Source organism: Drosophila erecta, unplaced genomic scaffold, assembly GCF_003286155.1.
Source record: "Drosophila erecta strain 14021-0224.00,06,07 unplaced genomic scaffold, DereRS2 tig00000055-arrow-pilon, whole genome shotgun sequence".
In the NCBI taxonomy this organism is placed as follows: Eukaryota; Metazoa; Arthropoda; class Insecta; order Diptera; family Drosophilidae; genus Drosophila; species Drosophila erecta.
Genome location: NW_020825200.1, coordinates 17,477,687 through 17,502,843, shown reverse-complemented (window position 1 = coordinate 17,502,843; position 25,157 = coordinate 17,477,687). Strand labels below are relative to the sequence as shown.

The window sequence follows — 25,157 nt, the reverse complement described above, 5'->3', positions numbered from 1 at the left end:
ACATTCAATACACAAAGTTTTACGAAACGAGTTGTGATTTCTAGACTAGAATTATATCTTTAATGCGCTACGAGCCCCGACTCCCTGGCGCAGTTGAAGAACCTCTTGAAGCTAGCCTTGACTGGCGACTTCCTTGCCGTGTCAGGCAAATGTCATTGTCAACTGTGGGAGCTCCCCCACTGCCCCCAAAAACCCCTAGATATGCCTCGGGGGAACTGTCCCGCTCCATTCGAAAATGCTCCTTTGTATCTGCACATTTTTTCTCACTTATCGCCCCTTGTTTTTCACACACATGTTCTGCATTTGCAACGCTTTTCCTTTTTCCTGTCGTCAGGCCTTATTTGACACATTGTCTGCGGTGCCAACTGGCTCCCCATTTGGATTTTTTTCATTCTATATTGTGTGTGCGTGTCTCAAGTGCAGCTCTTCTACTTTTCTAAGCCGTTAATGAGCAGGCTCGAAAGGAGTCTGAGTTTGGAGAGAAGTATCTGAGTATCTGAGTTACGCAGATACTGGCAGGCACTTGCAGATACTTCTGTGTGGCCGGAACAAATACCTCACTAAAATGGGCATATTGCTGGGTATACAACTCTAATGCAACTTGGCACCTGTCGGTAAGTTTTTTTTTATTGACTGGGTGCTAATTCCTTATAACGTACCACAGGCAAATAGTTTCTAAAAAGTTTGTCTTCCATATTTGCCTGTGGATTGCAGGAAACCCTTACATTTGCTGCACAAAAGAAACGAATTTGAAAATAATAGCTAAAATAAAATGAATATTATATTGCTCCTACTGCTTTCGTCACTAAACTCTCGAGAAGATATCTTACCCGTTTTATCAAGCACACAAGACCTACCATTGATCTCATAAGATTGTGTCACAGTCTTTGAGTCATCAAAACAAATCTTTGGTTAGCAATAGATAAAAGACTCTCCAGGAAATTAACAAATAACAAGATGGTTAAGAAAGGCACCTTTCTTCGTTATCTTTAATAAACCCAAAACAAATTTCCAAAAGAAATGCAGCACAATAGTTTCGGTCTAATGTGTGAGATAGCAATGTAAACACCATTTTGCTTGACACTATATCCCAAATCCTTTGCTCTCATTATCGGCTGTCATAAATATTTTGATGTAGATTACCAATTGTCCGGGAACCTTCTCCAACCTTAACCCCTGACCGCCCGAGGCAGCTGAAATTATGGTCGAGAACTTTTCCCATTCGCCGCCAGCCCGCAGATGTGAGGCTGATGTTCTGATTGCTCATTTGTGTCATCAGATTAGATTTGGAAATGGGAACGAGACTGGGAACCAGAAGACAGACCCCTAAATGCCATGTGTGGCCAGCCACACTGTGTCTCACTGTTTGACAGTTTCACCGGATTCAGAGCCCAACCAACTTCAGTTGCCCCTGGTGGCGATATCTTCACGAGGATTCTCCCCATTTTCATTTCTTATTTTCCGTACTGTGGGGACATCAATTAGTGGCGTCACTTTAAATTGCCGTTAAGTCTGCCAATTTCGGCCAGTCATTTGGGTGGAATAAGAATCTCGAAGGGATCTGCAAGGAGCCAAGCGGAAATAACAATAAAAATCAGGTCGCCTTCATCTTCATTTATCAGCCGAAGACAATGAAAGTGGAATGACTGGGCCAGCGATTGCGGCGGCTTGTCAGTTGCCGTTACAATAAATTAGCCTGTCAATTTTCTCCTTCGGTTATCTTTCACTACACCTCACGGCCCTACGCCCCCGCGATCCCGAGGTCTTCAGAAATTAATTACGCTACCCGAAATCCTTTTCCCTCCACATTTTGACTTTCGCCGCGTGCCATCGCCTGCGATGTGTTGGTATGATTGCATTTTAAAACCACTTCATGACTCTTGAAATGGCCAGAAAAATCGAGGGTGAGATGATTAAGAGGAAAAGTGTTGAGCTTTTGACAACCATAAAGATACGAGTATATTGCAATAAAATATTGACTCGGAATGAGTTGCAAGTTAAAAACCCTTTACGAATAACAACTAGCTACGAGTTTGTACATATATCGTAATCATCGTTACCATTATGGTAATACAAGAACATACAAAAGAATAAAATATATTGTTCAATTTATAACACTCTGAAGGCGACAAAGAAAGAATGTTGGAATCTTCCCCGATTCATGTTAAAGATGAAAATAAATGAAGTAATAAACCTAAGCTGAAATATCAGGCGATACGCAGAAAGAAGGGTCCGCTAGCTGCAATTTAACGATGTCGTTGCTCTTTCTCCAGATTTTTTGTGGCTCGGATTTTCGGTTCTATTCCACTATTCCCGAAAACCAAGATTTATGGGTCTCGTTTTAAGTGCTTCAAAAATAGTTTCATGTTGTGATTATTATCTGGGCTCTGCAGGGTTAAGAAAATAAAGAGTGAAAAGGAAGGGGGTATATCTAGCCCATAAAAAAGTGAACTCGTAAACAAAGAAGCGAGCTTTCTATTAAGATTTAACCTGGGTTTTTGGGTTGCACTTTTTTTCGTATCTCCTTTTATTTTATTTTATTATTTTGACAAACCGAACCTAAGAACACCCCCACCAAAAGCAGGGTGGTTTCCTTTTGGCCAGTGGCCAGTTCTCCAAACTGGTTTCGGTTTTTAGCCACCACGGATGTATCCAAAAAGGCAGCCAGTTCGATATTTAAGAGCAGTGCCCAAGAGAACAGCAGCAGCCAAAGAAACGCAAACCGACGAAAAAAGCTGAAACCCGAACACAAACTGGTTTTTATTTTGGCTCTGGCCTGGGCCAATTGTTTAAGCCGCGAATGGAAAAAGTAAACAACAACAACTGCTGGCTAGTATCTTGGTATCACCATTGTTGCGATTGTGTGAGTGTGCCCAGGCACGTGCATTGAACTTGGCTTAAGAACTAGGATGGAACCCAATAGACTCATAGAGCCGATGCTGCTTCCTTTCTTTGGCCGCCGCAGGCTCTGAATTCTGTGGATAGGGAGGAACTGGCTTGTCTATCTGTCAGTATGTCGGTGCGCCTGTCCCCCTGATGATTTGATTAATTTTGCTATTAACCGATCTTGGCCAGACGTCCGCCTCCTTCCATTTGATTGTAATTAGGTGCCCCTTGTTGTCTCCTGCAGCTCGGAAAAGAACACCAAAATGCGTCGGGTGAGTGACCATGAAAACGAACCTAAACTCCGAGTCCGATAAAAGTCACAGTACACTGGGAACAAACTTATAATTCTATTAAACAAGTTGCATAACGAATTACTTTCAAACATTTAATACTGAATATTTCCTGCTTTATTCATATGTGAGTTTATTGCTTATATAGGAACGTGTATCCTTGATTTCATGGCTTTCTCTATGTTGATTGTGAAGTTTGCTACGGTTTTTCTAAGTGCATGCAGTCTGAAGCGCGTTGCTGTTCCCGTTCTTGAAAACCAATCTGCCAGACGAGAAACGCGCCTTTGCGCCTTGTGTTAGTTGTTGCTGCTGCTTTTTGTTCATGCATCTTCAGTGGCTGGTGGCTGGGATGCCTTCGACCTGCCCAATGTGCCTCGCATTTGGCTCCATTCTGTGGATTCTGCTCTGCTTGGTTCTGGTCGGGTCTTTCAAAAAGTTTTAGGCCGCCTCGCGGTCGGAGTGCGGCATCCCCACCATCCCCACCGTATCCCCACCGCATCCCCTGGTCATCCTGCCATGATTAATGATGCGTTCTGTTGTGATTCGTTCTAAACGTGGGAAATCGGCACCAGAAGCCGAGCTTTCGAATGGTTTGAACCCTTCATTTTTATTTATTTCGTTTTGGCCCGTTCTCCTTTGTTAACTCACTCAAATCTCTTAACCTTTCCATCTCGAAAAAGACCACGCAATAATTATTTTTGGCCATACATAACATCTTGGCAAATTTATCAACCAATTAATTTCTTTTCACGAAGAACTGGCGTGTGACAAGTGTTTGATTTCCCATAATCGTCAATATGGTTTGTATTATATAAACGCTTAAGTCTGGTCTTGGGACAGGATTTGTTATGCTAAGCCGGTAATTACCTCATGTCTGCAAAAAGCCAAGGAAATTAGGAAAGAATTTCCAACATTCTCCAAGCAGGTTTGGCAGTTAATCAGAAGCATTTAATCATGTGATATTGCGAGGTTTAGGTCGAATTCATTTGATGGATGGTATGATAATGATCTCTTTATACTTATGTTAATGTAAAAGCGGAATTTTTATACATTTCAGAAATACAAGCTAAAGAAAGTTGTCAACTGCAAGCGAATTCTTAAGACTTACAAAAAAAACCCATCAGTCTTTTATTTTTGTGCTAAATCATTGAATAGTTTTTTTTTTTCTTTCCTTAGATAAGAAATCAAGTAATTTCCTATTTCTATTCCATCACAAACTTTCTTGTTTCGCTTTATTGGGAAAACAAAAATAATCCCCAAAATATTCTTTTGAAGTTGTTTCCCAAACTTTTCCTGTCGCCTTGTTTTTGTTTACTTGCTGTGCTCCACAAAATGTTTTCCCTAATTGCGTCTTATAATTGATATTAGCCATGTCTGTTCTCTTTCTTTCTCTCCACTCCATTTTGGCCATCAGCCGAAAGATGCAGGCACCACCCCGCCTTCCTATCCCTTTCTCCATCTTCCGCTCTCTCGCTCTAACAACCTCTTTTTTTCGTGTGTGTGTTGCATTACAAGTTGCCTTGCCCAAAAACAAAAATAAACAAAACTTGCTCTTAAGCGTTTTCTGCTCATTTCGACTTAAAACTTTAATATAATTTTTGGTTAGTGTTATAACCCCCACTCCCGTGGCGTCTCGTTTCCACTTGCATTTACGCGAGTAACTAATTTTTCAGCGATTCTAACTGTAATTTTGACTGGCTAAGTGCACAAGTGCTCATTGATTTGCCTACGCCACAAAAACAGCAACAACGTTTGCGGTTAAAATCGCTCTTTTCTTTGGCTCTGTTGCATTTTTCTCTCTGCTCTCTTATTCTCTGCTCTCTTCTGCTTTTTTATTCTCTATACCAGCTGTTCTCCACTCTGCTGGCTCCAGTGTTGTTATTTTACCTCCTACTTGGCAGCTCTCTTTATATCTGCTGTCTCTTTTTCGCTGAATAGAAGATCTCTCCCCACACTTCGCTGTTCACTCCATTTTCACTTAAAAAAAAAAACAAATTTACTTAAAATATTAAATATTATAAATTTTTATGGATACGGTTTAATGAATATACATATTTTCCTAAAATAAAAAACCTTAAATTTTACCACCTTTAATTAATTAGTACCACCACATTAATTAGTAACTATATTAAAATATGATAATCAGCTATGTCGCTAAAACAAAATCAGTTGCTTAAAAATTGTATTCATATTGAAAATCAAATTTTACAACTCTAAGATGTATTTCTCTGGGTGTAATTTTGACTGTGCACTCTGCTCTCCCACTCTTGCGCTCACCATTTCTTCTTGAGCTGCTGAGAAGCGCTCGACGCCTGCGCGATCCAAATCCGATCGAGTTTCTTTTGAACCGTCGTCGAGTGCACAACGCAGAGCGGAAAGCGCAAATCGAAAAGCGGTTGCGGTTTCGAATTTAGCTGTTGTTTCGATTGTCGCGTGTGCCATTGAAAAACACAGTAGTTTGATTTTAGTACCAACTGCATACCACGATAACCAAATTGCTAGATCACTGGCCGTGTTAAGCCGCAAAAGTGCAATAAATTAGAAAATTTGTTTACGGCCAAAACGTGCGGCGGCGACAAAATGTAAATGCTCAGGCAGAAGTGAAGTTTGCTCAAAAGGCCAAAGAGTGTTCTCAGCCCCAAAAATAAATCCAAATGTAAATATCTACAAATCGAAAAAAAGAAAAGAATTAACTGAGAGGCAAAAGTGTTTTCAGCCAGGCGAAGCGAAGAAATTGTGCCTTTCTTGACTTATTACCGCTGGAGATATCACTCATCTCCAAAACTCATTTCTAACAGTAAAAGTTGCTTATGTCACGGCACACACACAAATACAAATATCTGCGTTGAAACCCTATTTAGTGGACCAATCTGGCAACTCTGGGGAGCCGAGTAAAGTTGTTTAACTTGTTTCTTTTTGGCGTGCCACAGCAGTTTTTCTGCTTTTTGCTTTCGTGCTTATCTTTTGCGCATTTTCTAACAGTCCCCCCTGTCACCTGCCACCCCCTCTCAGAAATTCATTATTTCTTCTGCCCATTTGCTTAATTAACTTGTCGAAAAAAAAACACTTAATACAAAAAACTTACACGAGAAAGAAATCCTCAAAGGTTTTTTTTATGGTTTATAGTCTTCTATTGTGTTCTTTTATTTAGCATTGGATGTAAATTCTTAGTTCGGGCACGTGTAGAGATTTTAATCTATCATATTTAACTCGTCTGATTTTTTCTTTTACGCAAGCTTATATTGACTTTAAAGCTTGTCCATTTTATCAGCCAGTTACGAAAATAATTATTTCCTAACGAGTAAAATAGATCTTTATTTTTAGGCCTAAGAAACTTCTTATTATATTGATTGTTTAATTTAAAACGAATGCTTAGAAACATGACAATTACTCCCCTTAAACAGTTTTATTTTTGAGGATCTCTACCTGTCTTTCTTTAGTTTGGTTTTCCTTTTCACACCAAACCAATTAGCAAAGTGAGGGGCGCCTCCGATCCTAACGAACTTCAATTTCAAAGTCGTTTACGGCTCTGAAGAATTTTCCTAAGCAGGTAGCCCAAATAGCCCATCCCGAAATATTCCACTGTTGTGTAATTCAATATTGTTCTTGTGGATATTTGTATATTGCCCAAACAGGATCTTAAACAGCTCTCTTTTCGTTTCTTTCCTCGTTTGCCTTTCGATTGAGTCTTGAGTTTTGAGTTTAGGTCACTTTGCTTTAACGAGAATTTGTTAGCCGTTCGCCGTTTGTTTTATGTTTATTTTTCGTTGTTTTGTTGTCTCTTGTGAGGCCAGCACGTTCAGGCAAATGCTTAAATACTTAAGCCTGCTTATCACGTAACCCAGCTCAAAAGCAATCCGTGGAAAGCCATGGAATAACACTACCGACTTAAAACCGAGAGCCAGAAGGTACTCACTCACTCACTATAAAAAAAGACGTATTGCCTGGGAGTGGCCGAAAAGGAAGTATCAATCTTCATCGAGTCTTAGGGGATACATATAATCATCTGGTTTATTGCACGTCTTTTGTTATGATCCTGTAATAGGCGCCATGGAATGTGCTGAAATAAAAATGTCTGTTAAAAATTTTATTAATGTATCCATAGTTTAATAATCCATAATTTGATGGGTAGCTTTTAGGAGATCAAAACGTAAAAACTCCACAGCCCCTACTGTATAATCTTGAAAAACTGACTTTGGTAATGATACCATCTCAAGTAGAATTTCTTGTCACCGTTTTCCTCGCAATGCTCCCCAGTAATCTTACACTGCAGTTGCTCTTACACATTTCTCTCAACTCGCGATTGGCTTATCAGTTTAGCTATTATGGCATTGCATTTAGTTGATCCAGACAGGGCCATTAAAAAATTACAAAGGCAGCACTAAAAGTGCCGTTTCGAATTTCAATAGAAATCAATTCAAGTCTACTCGTGTTTTCTCAGTTTTCGTGAAGCTTTTGTTTATAGAAAATATTTTCTCCTCATCTCCGCTTCCATGGTGTTCTTTTCATGGAAAGAGGGTCCATAAAAATAACAAACCAAAATGCCATTAAAAGGTAGCTTGAAATTGTCATTAAAAACTGAGTAAAAAGCCGAACAAAGGGTCTGAAATTAGTGGGGAAATCAACGCGGGGAGTGAGTGAAAGATATAAAATCCCATACATGGCGGGTCATTAAATTTGTAACTCCAAAATGTAACTACCGAGTCATAAATGTTTGGATTACAAATATTTTGATGGCAGCCGATTAAACAAGGCGGGAGGCCTTCTTTTAACTTCCTCTTGAGTGTGTGGATAATTCCTGGTAAATACGATTGGCATCTCTAACCTTTCCAAAAACGTAAATAAAACAAACGAGGCAAAATGTTCTGAGCAAATGAGCAAACAGTAAAAATTCTCCTTACAATGTGATGTACTGAGTTACAGTTGAGTTCAACATAATTGTGTAAACTAGATGCGAAAGAATTGGAACTTTAAATAAAGTCTTAAAAAAAGTATACATAAGTAATATAATTTTTTTTTTTCTCATGGACTACTTTCAAAAAATACTTAGTGATAAATTTCTTATTAAAAGGGCTTACACATCTTAGGTTGATTCTGCAAAATTGTTGACCTCCTTGAACTGTTTTCTTGACCGCAGCTGTGCGGTATGTGCCTATGTGTGGCAGGTACCTAAGAGAGTTATTCATTGTCCATGTTAATTATCGGTAGGAAAAATGTATGTTTTCCACTCGCAAACAGGCCAAACCACTTGTGTGGCTGCTCGGCTCAATTTATAATGCAAACCAGGTTTAAAATCGAAGGATCCTCCGCCTAACGGTTATGCGGCAGTACACACACATGCACACACCCTGGCTCAGATAGTCAGGCACACAGATACGAAAAGGTAGTTTTCGGATGCTTCTTCGAAGGTTGCAAATAAAAATCGGAAACAAGTTTTTCGCCCCATCTCTTTTCCTCTGCCTTTTCCTTAGGCAGCTCTCTTTGGAACTGGTTAAAACTCTTTTTTTCGCGAATTGCGAAAGCCTGCACTTAGTTTTTTGTTGCTTATTTTCCTCTGCGGTACCGTTAGCAATTTGCCAAAAGTAAATTGGCCCAAAGATTCAATTGCAATTTGCTGTTTTGCCTGTTGCGGCTGCCTGTTCATAAAGATTGCATTTTATGGGAGCCCCAAAAGCAACGGGTCAAGGTCAGCTACGTGCCATTTCATTTGTGGAGCTTTTTAGCACCACGCCGTAAACCCGAAAAACCCCAAACCCAATTCGCAAATCTGGAGGGAAAGACGAAAGACGAAGTCGGGACCACAACAGAGGAGGGAATAAAAATGTACAAAAAACATGACAAGCGAAAGCTATAGCTTCTTTCACTCCCTTTTTCCGCCGCCGCCTCTTGACCGCCTTAAATTATTTGGCGGATTTGCTTTGTTCACGCTCCTCAAGTTGCTGGACTTTTTCGGCTTTAGCGTTTACCTCTCGGAATCAGGTCAAAGCGGTTGCTTTCTTTCCCATTGCCACGCCCCAAACGGTTTATTTTGTATTCGGTTTTACTTGGGCAGCGCTTTCCTTTCGCCCGCGGGCATCTTAACTCTTTTCAGCATTTTTGCAGGGTCAGGCAAGGTCAATGAGACGTTCATATGTCACCGCTTTACTTATTCATTTATTCATTGGTCTGTTTTTAGTTTACGACAAGTTAAAGTTGAACTTTTTCCCCCGTTTTTCGTGTCAACACTCACACGTCATTAAGGTCCAAACCTTAATGCCAATTGTGTAAGGCGTGAAAATTTCATTTTCCCAATTCGACACGAGATTCAAGCGGCAATCTGTAGCACTAATTTCTGGCAAATCAACAACAAAGAGCTGTGCCTAAAAACTCTGATTCAATCACGTATAAATACTTCTATTGTTTTTACATTTCCCACGACTTTCATGAAGCTTTTAAGCTTTTTGAATTTTCTCAAATAAACTATTCTCTGCCCTTGGTATTTGAACATAAGCGTGGAAGTTACAGTCTTTATGACTTAATGGCATAAAGTAAGAATTTATAGGGGTAATGCCTTTCACTTATCCAACAAAACAATAAGTTCGGTGGACCTCTTATAAAAACAGTTTATATTATATCATGTTTGTACACCTACACCGCTTTTTTAGTTTATTACCTTGATTCGCCTTTATACTACATAACTTTGAGCACTTTATAAGATACATTTCCAATCAAATTCCGTCCACACCTGATCATTTAGATATCGGTTTAACTGTTTATCAAGCTCCTACCAATCCGTCTGTAAATAGACTTTAATTATAGAAACCGCACCTCGCCCATTTTGCGTAAACCGCACGCCGAGCATCGTTAATCATTTTGAAAGTTCATTAGATTTCGTTGGTTTGTTCCACTGAATTAAGGAACCAACTGGATAGAAAAGACTTGAAATTGATGTTAATTATGTTGCCAACAGTTGCTACTAAAATGAAAAAAAAAATAATGAAAAGAAGAGACACCCAGGCGAGTGTGTGCGTTACAGTGGAGCTCAATGAACTGCGCCTAGGTCTCCTCTGCCCACGGCTATAGATTGTTGTCTCAGATTGCTATTGATGGCGTTTTTTCTCTTGACTGGGTGCGTTTTGTTTGTTTCAAGGTTTCCACTTGCCTAATTTGTAGTAGTACCGTGCTGTAAGTAAATGAAAATTGTTCTACTTACTTCAAAGCCTCATAAATCAATTTTGGTTTTAAAGTTTGGATGCGTCATTAGCTTCCACCGCATGGAAATCGTTATTAATCTTCGGCTGCTGCGATTCACTCGAACAATTACAATGCGAAAATCAATGAAGCTGATGATGATTGTCGATAATGATGGGGGCAACCTCAACCGACTTTGGCTGCAGCATTTGCAGCATCATTAGCATTTGCAGCAGGCTAACCCCGATTGTTTAGGAGCTTCGCTCATCTGCTTCTCAGCTGCAATCTGTGCCAAGCATTTTTAAGGAAACTCTCGAGCCCGTCTCGAGGAATTCGCTATAAAAACGAGACACGTTTGATGTTCTGCAAACAAAGCATAAGTCAAATGCAGAATGTGTTTGATTTATGGGGGTTTCATGTGTACACGAGGTAGTTAAAATCATGCCTCCAATATTTGTATTCAATTGCCAAAACAGGAATTGAAATTTCGTCGGCTTCTTCTGTTGGCTATGTTGTTGTTTTGATTGATTGTTTCAATGGCCAGGCATTTTTTGCCTTTTGGGCAATTAAGGCATCCATGAATTTGATGGACTTTAAGTAGTGTTGTAGTTTGCTTCCGCAAACGCGTCGTACTTGAGCAGAAGCTCATTATGTGTGACTTTAAGAAATCGCAATTACAAATCGGTGCAAAACAAAAGCAAAACAAGCACAAATCGCTTCGAATGGCTTCGAAACCGCTTGCCCAACTCAACTTTAATGACCCACGAATACGTCAATGCTCAAACAAATTTATTTCTCCCCCTGTCAGCAGTAAAAGTTCAATTAAAATAGTGCCCAAAACTCGAGTTTAAAAACGCGTGTGCAACGCCAGCGTTTTTGGTAGCGATCTCATCCGTTCCCAAATGATTCCCTGCGTGAGGTTGGCCGAAACGAGCGTCATTGGCAACATGAAGGAGCGGGTCAAGGAAATGAAGGTGTTCGGCTGCCGACTCAACTTCTGGAACCACATTGGTCACAGCCTGACCAGTTCCAAAACCAAAGAAGGTAAATATGAAGTCGCCTAATGGCGTTTACCAGTCCAAAAGTGTTTTACTTCGCGGCTCTAATAAGATGTACAAAACTATTTTTGGCTTAATCTAGCAAACATCACGGGAAGAACAATACCGATAAATTGACAACAATTTATAGTACTAACACCATTTATTTGGGGTGTTAACACATAACTTAGAAAAACAATATACAGGTTCTGTCGCTTTGATTTTTAAGTAAAATTTATGACTATAACCGGCTTAAGCATTAGGGATTGATTTACATAATATCTGCCAGTGAAATTTTTGTCATGCCTAAGAGTACTTGTGATTAAATATTTGGTCAATGTATCTGCAGTGCAATCTTGACATGAGTGTAAAAAACGAAAAAAGTTCTGCGATTTTCCAAGTTCTTGCGTCCATCCAAGTACTGTGCAAACAATCTTTTCAATATCTAAAATATATATTCTTTCCGATAAGATTCGTATTATGGTTCTTTGTTTGTTTACATAAAGCGGAAGTTTTCCCAAAGAAAACAAATGATTTTAATCCTTTGCAGGCAATCGGCGCAAAGAGTGCATCAATTACGTAAATATATTGCAGCGTAAACATTTCTAGAGGCTTTGCCATGCCAATTGTAAACAAGATTCCATCTGCAGGAGGGGATCCATATCCAATTCTGATATGTATTGCCACATAGCATGCAAAGCGTAAGCTCAACTTCCATAGCAGATGCGGCCAAGTCATCCCGCAGAGGCGTCGCTGGTGATGATTGCCTTCCAATGCAGCAGTCAGTCGAATCCTGCACTGAGCGGAATACTTGGTCTTTAGATCAGCTAGCTTCAACATTAAACTGGGAACGGCAAGGTGTTAAAATGTTAAAAGATATAGATCAAGATAGCCAGAGTTATTGCAACGAATGTAAAACAGATGTGTAATTTGCTAAATGCTTACAAATATCTACTCGTAAATATCAGAGGACCTAGTGATACAAAATGAAAACTTCTTTTATTACATGAGTCTTTCTCGGAGTGCTTGAGCCAAGCCAGCATTTAGCGACAGTCTGTGGATGGGATCGGTGCTGGCCGCTCTTGGATCTCCGCTCCCTGACAATTATCATGATTATATGGCCATGGCTCGGATGGCAGGCGGTTATTAGATGATCGTCAGCAATGCAGCATGCATAAGAACATATGACAGCGGCAGGGCGAGACGATGCCAGGCACACGATAAAGAAAGGCAGAAGAACAAAGGAGTAGACATGGCAATTGCATAATTGAAATCAATTAGCAGTCGTCGACCAAGCCCAGAAGAAAACCCGAAGAGCGGATCCCAGCCATCCATCCATCCAGTATCCAGTCGCAATAAAACCGAAAGTGCCACGATGGGGAGGGTAAAATGGCAGATTCTACGATTCTCTCCAGGCAGATGCATCAATGCCAATCGAAAAGTCGGTTTTTGCATAGTAATTTTGTATGAGATACGACGAAGATTGAAAGCTGCTCCATCATGCCTGCTCTAGGCCCCCACTTTGTCCCCCTTTTTCATCCATTTTTTTAGCACGCCCCACTTGGAGCGTTTTGTGTGCTTTTTTATCTAGCTAGACTTTCGGTTTTACTGTGTGCTCATTTTGCTTTGTTTTCTTTTCTTTCGGCTGATTGGCATGCCAAAGTTGACAATAAAATTATTGCATTGTTGCTGACTGGCTGTGTGGGTCTATTTATGGCCTTTACTTAACAATGACCACAAAAATTTGCAATTTGCATTTGCAATTTGAGCCAAAAGCACAAGCCATTGGCAGCTTCTGTCTCTGTCCCACACAGCCACTTGTTGAATGTGTCGGTGCTTTAAAGTTGACCGAATCAATTGACCAGAAACATTCAATTTATTTTCCAGTTGTTGCTCTATGTACGTTTTCATGTGCATGTCGAGCTGCGTATTCAACGCGTTTTCTCGGTGTATTATTGTGGATAATGGTGATTTTCGTATTCTTTTAGGTGGTCTTTTGAATCTTAGTGCAAAAATGTATGTAGAATATTTGTAGTAATTACCTCACATCATTTTGCTAAGTGAAAACGGTTGATTGCCATGACGTCACAGAACTAAGTTCGTGTCGCAATGCGAAATCACCGCAAACTTGACGCAGATGCTAATTATTAAGGCGGCACACCTGTCACAAACCAAAAAAATTGATCTTACTCGTGTTTAGCTAGAATTTATACACTTTACCGATAGGAAACCCAATTGTAGCCCAGTGCGATACCATTTCCAATTTACCCCAAATAGCCTTCGCGGGATTCGCATTCAGTTCAATTTGTCTGAAACGAAACCGAAAACAGAAACAGAAACTGAAATTGAAACTGAAACGCCAGAGACGCAAATCTTGTGAACCGGCAATGGCACGTTCGACTCAACTCAGCTCAACTTAACTCAATTCAAGTCGGGTTAAGTTAAGTTAAGTTAACTTGGGCAGCCACCAAACCAGTTGGCGAGTCAAAGCAGTTGCAAAAAGCGTATTTAAATATTATTGTAAATTGTCTTTGGCCCGACACAGCAATCGGTGACTCTTCAGACCATGGAGCTTCATTTTGCTTCTGGGCACGAAGCTCCATACGTGCAATTCTGCACCTGGGCTAGCTCACCCATCCGCGATCTCCGTTCTTGGCTCAGTGGTTCAGTTGCCATGCCGAAGTACCCAAGATCTTACCATCCGGTTGACCACTTTTATTTATTGTAAATTCAATTTGCATCGAGATGCGAATCATTAAGTTATTGACAAGACTGACAAGACCGCCTGAAAATGGAAAAATGTCTTTCAGGCTAAACCGATAATAAAAAAAAAAACCGAAATAACAAACCATAAAGCACCAAGGTCAGTGCGCAGCTCAAAAGTTGCTTATCAACTTTATGATTTTGAGTTTTAAGGCATACGAGTATACGTAGGGATTCCTCGTTGTCATAAATACAATTTCCATCTGTTGCCTCTGGTCTCTGGGTTTCATTAAAAATGCATAAAAATAAAACAAAAACCATAGTTCGCCGCTGCAAGCTGCGGGTAGAAATCAACCAGAAAACCCAAAAAATATTTCACATTCAAAAACAAATCAAGCAGCAACGCCCGCTTCATTTTGACGTCATTTTTCATATGCAAATTGGTCCGATTGATTTCGCTTTGTCCCCGACTATTTCTTCCTTTGTTCGAGGTTTGTTTTATATTGTGTTAATTGGGGACATAAAACCCCACGGGGGGCGTGGCAATCGCTTAGGGGCGGCCCCTAATCCCAACAGCTTTGTTTGCATTTTTCAAGTGATTTAAGGCAGGCGTCGATCACCTAGGGATATAGTTTTTCGGGGGAATTCGGACGTGGGATTTATATGAATTTAAAAAGTTGCATAATGTGACAACAAACTGAAAATCGGATGGCCAAGGGACATTAATAAAGTTTCTAAATAAAGTTGCCGATCTTAAATACCCTATTTACAAAGTATTAAAATTATATATTCAACAAATCCATTTACTGCAGTTAGAACAAAAAAGTAAATTCAATATAATAGTTATCTGAATAAATAGTATTTAATTAGTTTTCTATTTTCAAAGAGTTACTGCAACTAAAAATTACTATATAAGTTTTATTTCGTAATAAAAAGTACAAGTTACATAAAGTTACATGTAAATTATTGAAGTATTTAATTCCAGTAGCTTTGGCTGTCAGTCTCTGGAACTATCTTCCTAAAGAAATTGACTGATTGTTTATTGCAAACTTTTTTACTACCCACTCAAATGCCACTTCCGTCTGGCATTAATTGAATGCCAGAATGCAAAACCAAATCGAATGCATAATGCGATGCATTTTCTTGCCATAAATTGGCTAAGCCATTTACAGTTGTGGCAATTAATCAAGTCGTGTAAAGTTATTGGAGAAAGGAACACCCAGCACCAATCCATGAGATACTCGCGAGAAACATTTCAATCAACTTGACAAACTATGTTCTGCCAGCTGAATAAAATAGCTGCGAAATGATTAGAATTCCACGGGGTATCTTGCTTGCCGCAAAGCTTTGCATTCATGGCGCATGCGTTAAAATGTTATTAACCCACATTTGCATAACAAAAACCAAAACAAAAACATAAACAGAGTCGCGGCCACGATTACAATTTGTTGTATGTCTTTTTGCCGTTTCCTGTTTGATTGCTATTACTGCATTGTTGTAGTTATTGTTAATATTTGTTGTCGCTGGTGTCGCTGACTGCACAATTTTTCAAACAATTTGCGTGTAATTATTTGTTTTCTTTGCCGCATGCAACTTGCCAATTAGTTAACAATTTTTCACACGCTTTTTTATGAGCCTCGGATGTAAACATTTAACCTTAATTTTTTCTATACTTATATTCGGCTCTTACGTGAAGTGCGTTTCATGGCTGTAAGATGCTTGAAATTTATCTGTTACTTTGTATAGAAACACGGTTAATTTTTACACTTGCATTCTAGTCAGTCTGTCTTGTCTTTTTCCGAGTTTTCCTGCATATTTACCAGCTCAGTTGTTGAAGGCGTTAAATGGACTTTAAGTAACTAACGTTTAAGCGTGTGCCAACTGCCTTTTTTCTTTGGCATGGATATCATATTTTCTCTGTTACCTCTACTATTATTCGTTTCTTCTTACCACACGACTGATTGTTGCCACAATTGATATTTTAAAAACAATGTTGCCTACTTTCAGGCAGAGTGGAGCTGCACAATAAAACGGGATAGAACTAAAGTAAAGTTTTAAATGCCATATTCACTAGGATATTTTTGTTGCTCAAAATAAACAGATAAATTTAAATTCTGATGTACCACATGCAAGTTAATTATAAAGTGGTAATTAAATGAGGTTATGTGTAAAAATACATTTAAAATTGTTGTTGAACAATATATAAATATTTAAAGAAAATGTTTTTTTGTTTATAACAAATTACTTTAACTTATAATATTCATGCAATATTCTGTCAGCCACATGTTGCTGGCGCATTGGCAACTTTTGTTGCTACTGCCAACCGATTCATATTCATTAGCTACCGGTAACACACACACACACAACTGCAAAACACCTGCGCAGGTGTGCAGACATCACCTGTCTCGCTCACGCCCGCTAAATTTCCCGCCTGTTGCTTCATCTTCGCAAAAAAGAAGCAGAAGTAACAAAAGAAACTGCCTTTTTATTTCGTCTTGTGTGTTGCGGCTTTTTTCTTTTTTCCACACACTTTGCTATTATACAAGTGAGTTTTTCGTGCTTTTTGTTCTCCAAAAACTTTGGCGTACAGGCAAAGTTCAAAAGTTTTGTTTCGTTACATTGATGTTATTGTTGTAATCTCGCTTGTTGTTTTTTTCCGGCGTATGAGCATAATGGAAACTTTACCGTTAACATTCAAAGAAAATTCATTTTACAGTTCACGGAGCATCGCTTGGTAAATACAACAAAAAATAATAGAAAAATTAAAAATCATAGTTGCAGCTTCATAAGCCTAAAAACAGAAGAGCTGGGTCTCAACTCTGCACCTTGATCGGTGATATATGTATATACATAAGCACATGTGTATTTGTAGATACACCGGCAAAAAATACATATTATTGCCATTGCATATGTCAATTACAACACTTGAAAAGATAAATTAACGGGACATTCTTTCTGTTATTGTAACAAAGAATCTGTATTTATGATGTTAGAAATTTGTGTATATTTCTGGAACATGAACCTCTATAAATTTTAAGGTTTTGTGTATTATTTTTTATTTAAATGGAAGTGTAGTAGGTATCCGCCTCAATGGCATTTTACTCCATTAAAGTTAGGTCGTGCATAAAAAATATTAATTTTATTATAAATATAGATTAATCGTTACAAGTTACACAGATTTACTCCCAGTGTTTGTTTATGTTGCTCAAGTTGTCGTCGTTTCGCTTGGCGGCTTCTGCTTTGTGGAGCCTGCTGCTTTTGCTCTCCATTCTCTCCACTCTCCGCTCTCCACTGCTACAATTAAGTTTTACTTTATGTTTATGGCCTCCGTGTGTTGGAAGTTGTTTCTGCTGTTGCTGTTGCTGTTGTTTTTCTCCGGGCCAAGTTGCTGCTGTCTGGCTAAAAAAATTTCAGTTGCCATTTCAGTCAGTTGGCTTTTAAACATTAACTGAAACAGTTCGCGTCGCGCAGTAAAAATTGATTTGATATAAAGGAGAAAGAAATTTCTCAGACATAATAAATCCATTCCAACAGTTGTTGTCATTCGATTTGTGTCGTAAATAAAATGAAATAACAAAGTTTATAAACATAACTCATGACAGAACACGGAAAATTAGTTACGGCCTATGGAAAATGTTTTCAAGATGGCGACGCCTTTGGCCATCGCGTGAAAGCAGACATCAGATATTGCTGAAATAAATAATTATAAATGTGCAGCGCAAGTCGAGATCACTAGAAATAAAATCTTGAGCACAGGAAGCTCTGAGTTTTTTTTATTCGTGGGCCGCTTTAACGGTAAAAGCCGCTCAGCATCGCTGAATGGGAAACGCTTAAAGGTCAACAGCAAAGCAGCAACAGCAACAGCAACATCAACTACTATAATAACAAATAACAACTGCAGATTGCAAAAAGGAAGCAACTGGGAAACCAGTTTGCCAACAACCTGAAACTGTAGTTCAAAGAATTGCAAATCGAATCAAAAGAAGAAACATAAAAACCGAACAAGCGATTTATGTGAAAGTGAATTGACACAATTACTGCAACATATCGCCGACCAAACAGTGGAATTTCAACCGAGTGGAGCCTCCGAAGTCTTCACAGCACATTTTCCCTGAAGCTGAACTATGATGCTTTTATCGGCACTGAAGCTGGGTAAGATGGGATCATCGTGGTCTTATGATTTGATTTTGGTCCTATTTTTTATTGAGAAGTTCCACTTACTAGCGAATAAAAGTAGTTGCGTGTCTTAGTGGTCCAAATTATAGTTTTATGAAATAAAACAAGAAGCTTACACAATATTATGTAAGTCAGTCTTCCCTAATTGAACTGCCTTTTTTATTTACAATTATACATATTTGCCATTTTCACGCAATTATATGCACACAATTATATGGCATTTATTTTAATTTCAATATTTTTTTCAGTGCGCTCCTTAATTTTTTGTAGACCCTGATCTTGTTTGTAACTTTTGTGGGCGTTTTCTTGCGCTGCTGTGTTTGAGTCATCGCACAAGCATTTTGATAAGTTTCACCTGCTTGGAATTACTAATACAGAATAGAGAACAAAGAAGCAAACACGTGTTTGAAAGTCTTGCAGCCTTTGATTTCTACAAACACTCGGTTCGAGGCTGAGCACCACCAGCTGCAACAACAAGAGCTGCCTTAATGGCAATAACAAGAATAGCAATTTGCATAACAAATTGTTGGCAGAGGAGTGTTGAAAGGGGTCGATGGAGGAGGGGCGGCAAAAGCGGGGCAGAGACAAAGCACAATTACACAATTAGCTGTAAATACCTGTACAATAGTAATGACAAATGTTGCAAGTGGGCCTGGAAATGCAACGCACCTGTTGATGTGGCACTCGCTAAGTCGAAAATGCATGCTTACCTCTAGTATCTCCCCTGTCCACTTATAGAAAATTTACAATAGAGTTGCAGGCTATGTGCATATATAAAATATGTACTTCCGTTTGGCAATTTACCAGTGTTTTAAAAATGATTTAAATACTCAAGTGGCTGTGCAGCGGGAAAATCCAGTTGTGGACTTATGAATTTTAATACTCTGTCATTCAAAAAGTGGTTAACAATTTAAGCCTTTCTTCCTACTCTTACTAAAAATAATTTGATATTTTTCGAGTATAATTAATTTAAAAATCAATATAATCAAACTAAGTTACTGGAAAGAATATCTGAACTTTTCCCAACCAAGCAAAACACAAAATACTGCAACCTTTCGGAAGAAGTCAGACATCAAAGATAGCAATTTTCTCATTATAAGTATATGTAAGCAGAGAAAATGCTTGGAGCGCTTTTCATTTGCATGGAAAATGGCCAAACAAAAGCTTGAACACGGCTTTAACAACCGGCAAGTGTGCGATTGTGTGCATTTGGCTGGGAAAGAAAGAAAACTTTCTATTTTCGGTTTCAATCTTGCATCAATGCAGGGGCACGAGTACGGGTACGGATACCCAACTGCCGTATTGTGCCGCATTGTACGTACTACGTAGTTTGGAGTGGTGCCTCCCAGCCTTTTGTCATCTTTTGCCGGCACGTTTTCCTCGTAACGCTGTTGTTTGGCTTGTTTGTGAGAACGGGTGGAAAAAGGGGGCGGGCCAGACGCAACAAGTTTTCACATGAAAAATGCGCGCACCGCTGCTTTGTGCTTCTGTGATATTGAGAAAATTGGCTTATCAATTGAAAGCCAGTGGCGGCAACCAGTTGCAAACTGCAGGGCAATTTTTCTCCTTCCATACTTTGTATCAACTTATAGCAATACGTGTAGATGGCGGGTTGGGAAATCGCTAAAGCCGCTGGCAGTCACTTTCGCTTTGCGATTAACCTTCACTTTTGTTTTAGCCGCTCGGCGCTCGCGATTCTCGAGCAGGCGCCTACCTGAAGCACTTCTCCATTTGCTCATCCGATGCAAAAGTGGATTCCGAGTGGTGGCAGCGCCAGAAAATCAAAATATCAGGCCAAAAAATTAAGGCAGACAGCAAAATGTGTATCATGAGGCGAAAAGTTGACTCATTTGCTGAGGGCGATTGCATAAGAGACGCCCACTCAAATGCCGAAACTCGACTGCTCTCGACTGGCATTTAAGTTTCATTTATTTATCTTTATTTATTTTTGCTTTAATTGGGGTTACACTTCGAGTTCACTTCGAGCTAACGTTATTATTATTGACGGGCTCTCGAAAAACCCCAGTTGGCAAACACTGAAATCGTATTAAGCCGAGCAAAGTCCGTGCAGCTCATCAAAAAGCTTTCCAATGCCCGATGTCTTTGATTTATCTGCGAATTGTGGGCGACCGCGCGGGCGCCTTGAACCGTTGAAAATCTTGTCAATGTTCAGTGTCAGCGCTTGGCCAGCGTCTAATTAATTATCACCTTGGCAAGAATCGCAAGCCACCAAAAAAACCAGACAGCATAAGGCGATTTTGCGATATTTGTCGATGGCTAATTAATCGGACAGCCCTGGGGCCTGAAAATGTTTAAATGTAGATTTGAGTGTAGTACATGGCACACTAAGCAAAATAGTCGCGTTATGCTTAAGCAGCATAGCTTGATTTTATATCAAATATATATGCTATTTATGTTTTATTTACTTAATGCAACGGCTACTGCAAAATGAAAGACTAAGACGTTCATTTAATTGTAAGACTTAAGCAACAAACTTGAGCGAACAAAAGACTTCAGCAACGAACTTGTACAAGGTTTCTAATCAGTTTGGTTTTCTTTTTGCATTTTGCAGGCAACGGCAGTTCTCCAGCCCAGAATTCAACGCGCAGCATCAGCCCCAACAGCTCCACGACCAACAGCCAGTTCAGCTTGCAGCACAACAGCTCCGGGAGTCTCGGCGGAGGAGTGGGCGGCGGATTGGGAGGCGGAGGCAGCCTTGGCCTAGGCGGAGGAGGAGGTGGCGGCAGTTGCACGCCCACATCGCTGCAGCCTCAGGTTAGTTCAACAGACACATAGCCCCATAATTAAAGCCGCATCTAACCAACTTTCAATTCGAACAGTCCTCGCTGACAACTTTCAAGCAGTCCCCAACTCTATTGAACGGCAACGGAACTCTATTGGATGCCAATATGCCTGGCGGTATACCCACCCCCGGAACACCAAATTCCAAAGCCAAGGTAGAAAAACTTATGAAATGTATTAGCAATGTTTTCTAATTTGAGCTTCTTGGACAGGACAATTCCCACTTTGTCAAGCTTGTGGTGGCTCTCTATCCATTCAAGGCCATCGAAGGCGGTGATTTATCGCTTGAAAAGGTAAGGGTTACGAAACCTCTTTTTCCTGTAAGCGCAAAGCTAATACGGCTGATTTACTAACAGAATGCCGAATACGAAGTGATAGATGACTCACAGGAGCACTGGTGGAAGGTCAAAGATGCCTTGGGCAATGTCGGCTATATACCCAGCAACTACGTCAAGCCGAAGGCACTTCTTGGCCTGGAGCGCTATGAGTGAGTAAAACCATTTTTCAAATAATAAATCATCTAGCGACTAACTATTGAATAATACAAGAACGAGGCAATTTATTATATTGAAGAAAAAATCAAAAGATCAGACTGGAAACTAACGATTCTGCTTCTGTTTTTTTCTAGATGGTATGTGGGCGACATGTCACGACAGAGAGCCGAGTCCCTGCTGAAGCAAGGGGACAAGGAGGGCTGCTTTGTGGTCAGGAAGTCATCGACCAAGGGTCTCTACACACTATCGCTGCATACCAAAGTGTAAGTTTGAGCGAAGCAACCAAAATAAGTATGAATAATAATGTAATTTTATCCATAGTCCACAGTCGCATGTGAAGCACTACCACATCAAGCAAAATGCTCGCTGCGAGTATTATTTGAGTGAGAAGCATTGCTGTGAAACAATTCCGGATCTGATCAACTACCATCGGCACAACTCTGGCGGATTGGCTTGCCGACTCAAATCCTCGCCCTGCGATCGCCCAGTTCCACCGACGGCGGGATTATCCCACGACAAATGGGAAATCCATCCCATGGAGCTGATGCTGATGGAGGAGCTTGGATCGGGGCAGTTTGGTGTTGTGCGGCGCGGCAAGTGGCGTGGGTCTATCGATACAGCGGTCAAGATGATGAAGGAGGGAACCATGTCCGAGGACGATTTCATTGAGGAGGCCAAGGTGATGACCAAGCTGCAGCATCCGAATCTTGTGCAGCTATATGGCGTCTGCTCCAAGCACCGGCCCATCTACATCGTGACCGAGTACATGAAGCACGGATCCTTGTTGAATTACTTGCGGCGGCATGAGAAGACTCTGATTGGTAATATGGGTCTGCTCCTGGACATGTGCATACAGGTGAGCAAGGGCATGACCTACCTGGAGCGCCATAACTACATTCACCGGGACCTGGCTGCCCGTAACTGCCTCGTGGGCTCCGAGAATGTCGTCAAAGTGGCCGACTTTGGATTGGCCCGATACGTCCTCGACGATCAGTACACCAGCTCTGGCGGAACCAAGTTCCCCATCAAGTGGGCCCCGCCCGAAGTGCTCAACTACACGCGCTTCTCCTCTAAGAGCGATGTGTGGGCATACGGTGAGTCTTTGTCCCGCACAACTGAAACTCTAACGTATTGAATTCTTAACTTAATATCTATTATTTCGCCGTCTTAGGTGTGCTAATGTGGGAGATCTTCACTTGCGGCAAGATGCCATACGGTCGCCTCAAGAATACCGAGGTTGTGGAGCGTGTGCAGCGCGGAATTATCCTAGAGAAACCAAAGTCGTGTGCCAAGGAGATTTATGATGTGAGTTCATTGTACATATAGATCTTGACAGAGTTTTTTAATTGGTAATCATTTTTCATAGGTCATGAAGTTGTGCTGGTCACATGGACCCGAGGAGCGTCCCGCGTTCCGTGTGCTCATGGATCAGCTGGCTCTTGTGGCCCAGACGCTTACCGACTAAGGAGCGGACAGATTGCGGCACCCATCGCCTGAAATTAACACGCACTGAACACACTGAAGCATCTTAAGATATTAAAGAACGTTAAAGGCATTACATTTAAGGTTACGAAAGGGGCGAAAGAAAGATATATTTAGATTTACACATACTGTATATGAACCATAAGATTTAGTTAAGCGCGTGCCAGTTTAAATTACGGCACAAGCCCCATATGATTATGGTATATTTGGATTAATTTATAGAATTAGAGCTGAGCGAATGATATCATTATGTTTATGAACGCGTTAACTGTTAGTCGGTGAGATACGAAGCGCAACAACTGACAGTCACATATAGTAACTATATTAAATGAGAAAACGGAAATGCATAAAGTATGGAAAACTGTAGTTAATAGTCAAATTTTTGATACACTTCACATACCGAAAGCGATTTAAAAAATTATAACGATACATGCATATGATATGATATTTAAATGTGCTTTTTTAAATAGCGAGCCACTGTGCTAAGTAAAATATGATTATCCCTAAAGAATGATAGAAACAAACAAACAAGAAAACTGATTATGCATTAAATATTAAATGTAAGCCTCAAGTCGAAAGCGAAATGTTTGCACAACTGATAAAGGATGAAGGAACCGAAGGATGATAAGAGAAGTTCGCCAAGAAACATAAACAGTTTTTAGACTACATTTGTACGTGCTTAGTTTAAGTTTTGTGATTTATTGTTTAATTCTTGCAGACGATTTTTATTTTTATTTAATTTTGATCTTGCGATGGCTTTTCCCACGCTCAAAGTATGAATCAAATACAAATGCGGTATAATTACGAGAAATTTATACGATATGCTATATATTTTAACTGAATTCTTTCGTTTTTTTTCAATGTCTATGCGATATGAATCGATATATCTATAAACATATTTTATCGTATTTTTATGAAAGTTTTACTTAATTAATTTTATCATTTGATTAAGCAACCAGAAATACAAAAGAGAAAAGAAAAACGAAAATCAAATAAAATGTACGATACACATTTATTATAATTCACCCTCTTATTTTGGTATTCATTTGCAAAATTTTGGAGACTGCTAGCACAGAACTCGGTTTCACACCAAAACATTTGCGAGCCAAGTTCAGCCGAGAAGAATTCGAAGCAATGAGAACAGAACCAAAATAGATGCAACTCAAATAGACTTATAGCCAGACTATACAAGAGAACACCAAACAGAAAGCAAACAAAGCAACAAAACAAGCCGAAACACCAACACGCAAACCAAAAGCGCATTTTGTAAAACTTTTGATACAGCATTTTGATACGAGATACGAACTATACACAGCAACCGCAAAGGTGTGTCTATGTTTATATGAATGTGGTAGCTAGTAAGCGTCCTTCGTACGACTATATGTAGCATTAGCCGATCAAGAAAACTGGTAATGTCTATCTATGATGATTCCTTTTGCTGAGCGAAGGGCAGATTGGGGATAGAGTCTTCTCCTGCCCATCCGCAAAATCCTTGCAGTAGCCACTATCCAGACTACGGTCAACATACACGTATGCAATCTACATTACACTACTAACTTATAATACGCGGCTTAGTTGATTTCTTGCGCCTATGCATATAGAGCTATATATAAATACATACGATAAACGATACGATATAAATACGAAATACGTCTATTGCCATGAAACCCACTCCCAGAAAAATAAAAACAAAACCAAAAATCATCAACGTGATATTGCTAATAAAAGAACCGAAAATACTCCTGCTGCTGCTGCTCTCTGATGTTTTATGCATAGTTGGGGATTCGTGCAATTCGCAATAGTGAAAACTTCAACTGTCTTCAAAGTGGCGGTGACATGTTGTCAGCAATATTCATATCACAGCCAGCTTTGAGGAGCGTTGCGGTTTTTCTCGCCCGCCGACTAAAGAAAAATGCAATTTATTCATGAAATTTTATATATATTTTATAAATTCATAGAATCTAAAACTCTATTCCCGCTTAAAGACATTTTTGCTTCACTTGCTGATAACATTGCTATTTAGCCTGAAATTATGCCACATAAGTATGGAGGTCTGAAATATAAAAACATCATCTTTATACTGGATTTTGGATTTTTATATGTGGTTTATTATGTTC

General features: G+C 39.7%; 1 protein-coding gene across 6 annotated transcripts in view; it reads left to right on the top strand.

The window, feature by feature from the left end:
• The window catches only part of LOC6543471 (tyrosine-protein kinase Btk29A), a 41,688-nt gene extending 18,077 nt beyond the window's left edge, over nucleotides 1-23,611 (top strand). For 3 of the 6 annotated variants that reach the window (XM_015159324.2, XM_001970233.3, XM_026979495.1), the window contains 8 exons: nucleotides 20,835-21,037; nucleotides 21,103-21,219; nucleotides 21,277-21,357; nucleotides 21,421-21,551; nucleotides 21,693-21,821; nucleotides 21,880-22,652; nucleotides 22,730-22,863; nucleotides 22,925-23,611. In XM_015159324.2, coding sequence (XP_015014810.1) covers nucleotides 20,835-21,037; nucleotides 21,103-21,219; nucleotides 21,277-21,357; nucleotides 21,421-21,551; nucleotides 21,693-21,821; nucleotides 21,880-22,652; nucleotides 22,730-22,863; nucleotides 22,925-23,023 — 1,667 coding nt within the window. In that variant the 3' untranslated portion in view covers nucleotides 23,024-23,611. Of the gene's footprint in view, nucleotides 1-5,486; nucleotides 5,833-11,154; nucleotides 11,391-17,483; nucleotides 18,239-20,834; nucleotides 21,038-21,102; nucleotides 21,220-21,276; nucleotides 21,358-21,420; nucleotides 21,552-21,692; nucleotides 21,822-21,879; nucleotides 22,653-22,729; nucleotides 22,864-22,924 lie in introns of those variants that run through there. The other 3 variants (XM_015159325.2, XM_015159323.2, XM_015159326.2) reach the window with 3 other exon arrangements.
• Nucleotides 23,612-25,157: the final 1,546 nt, after the last annotated feature.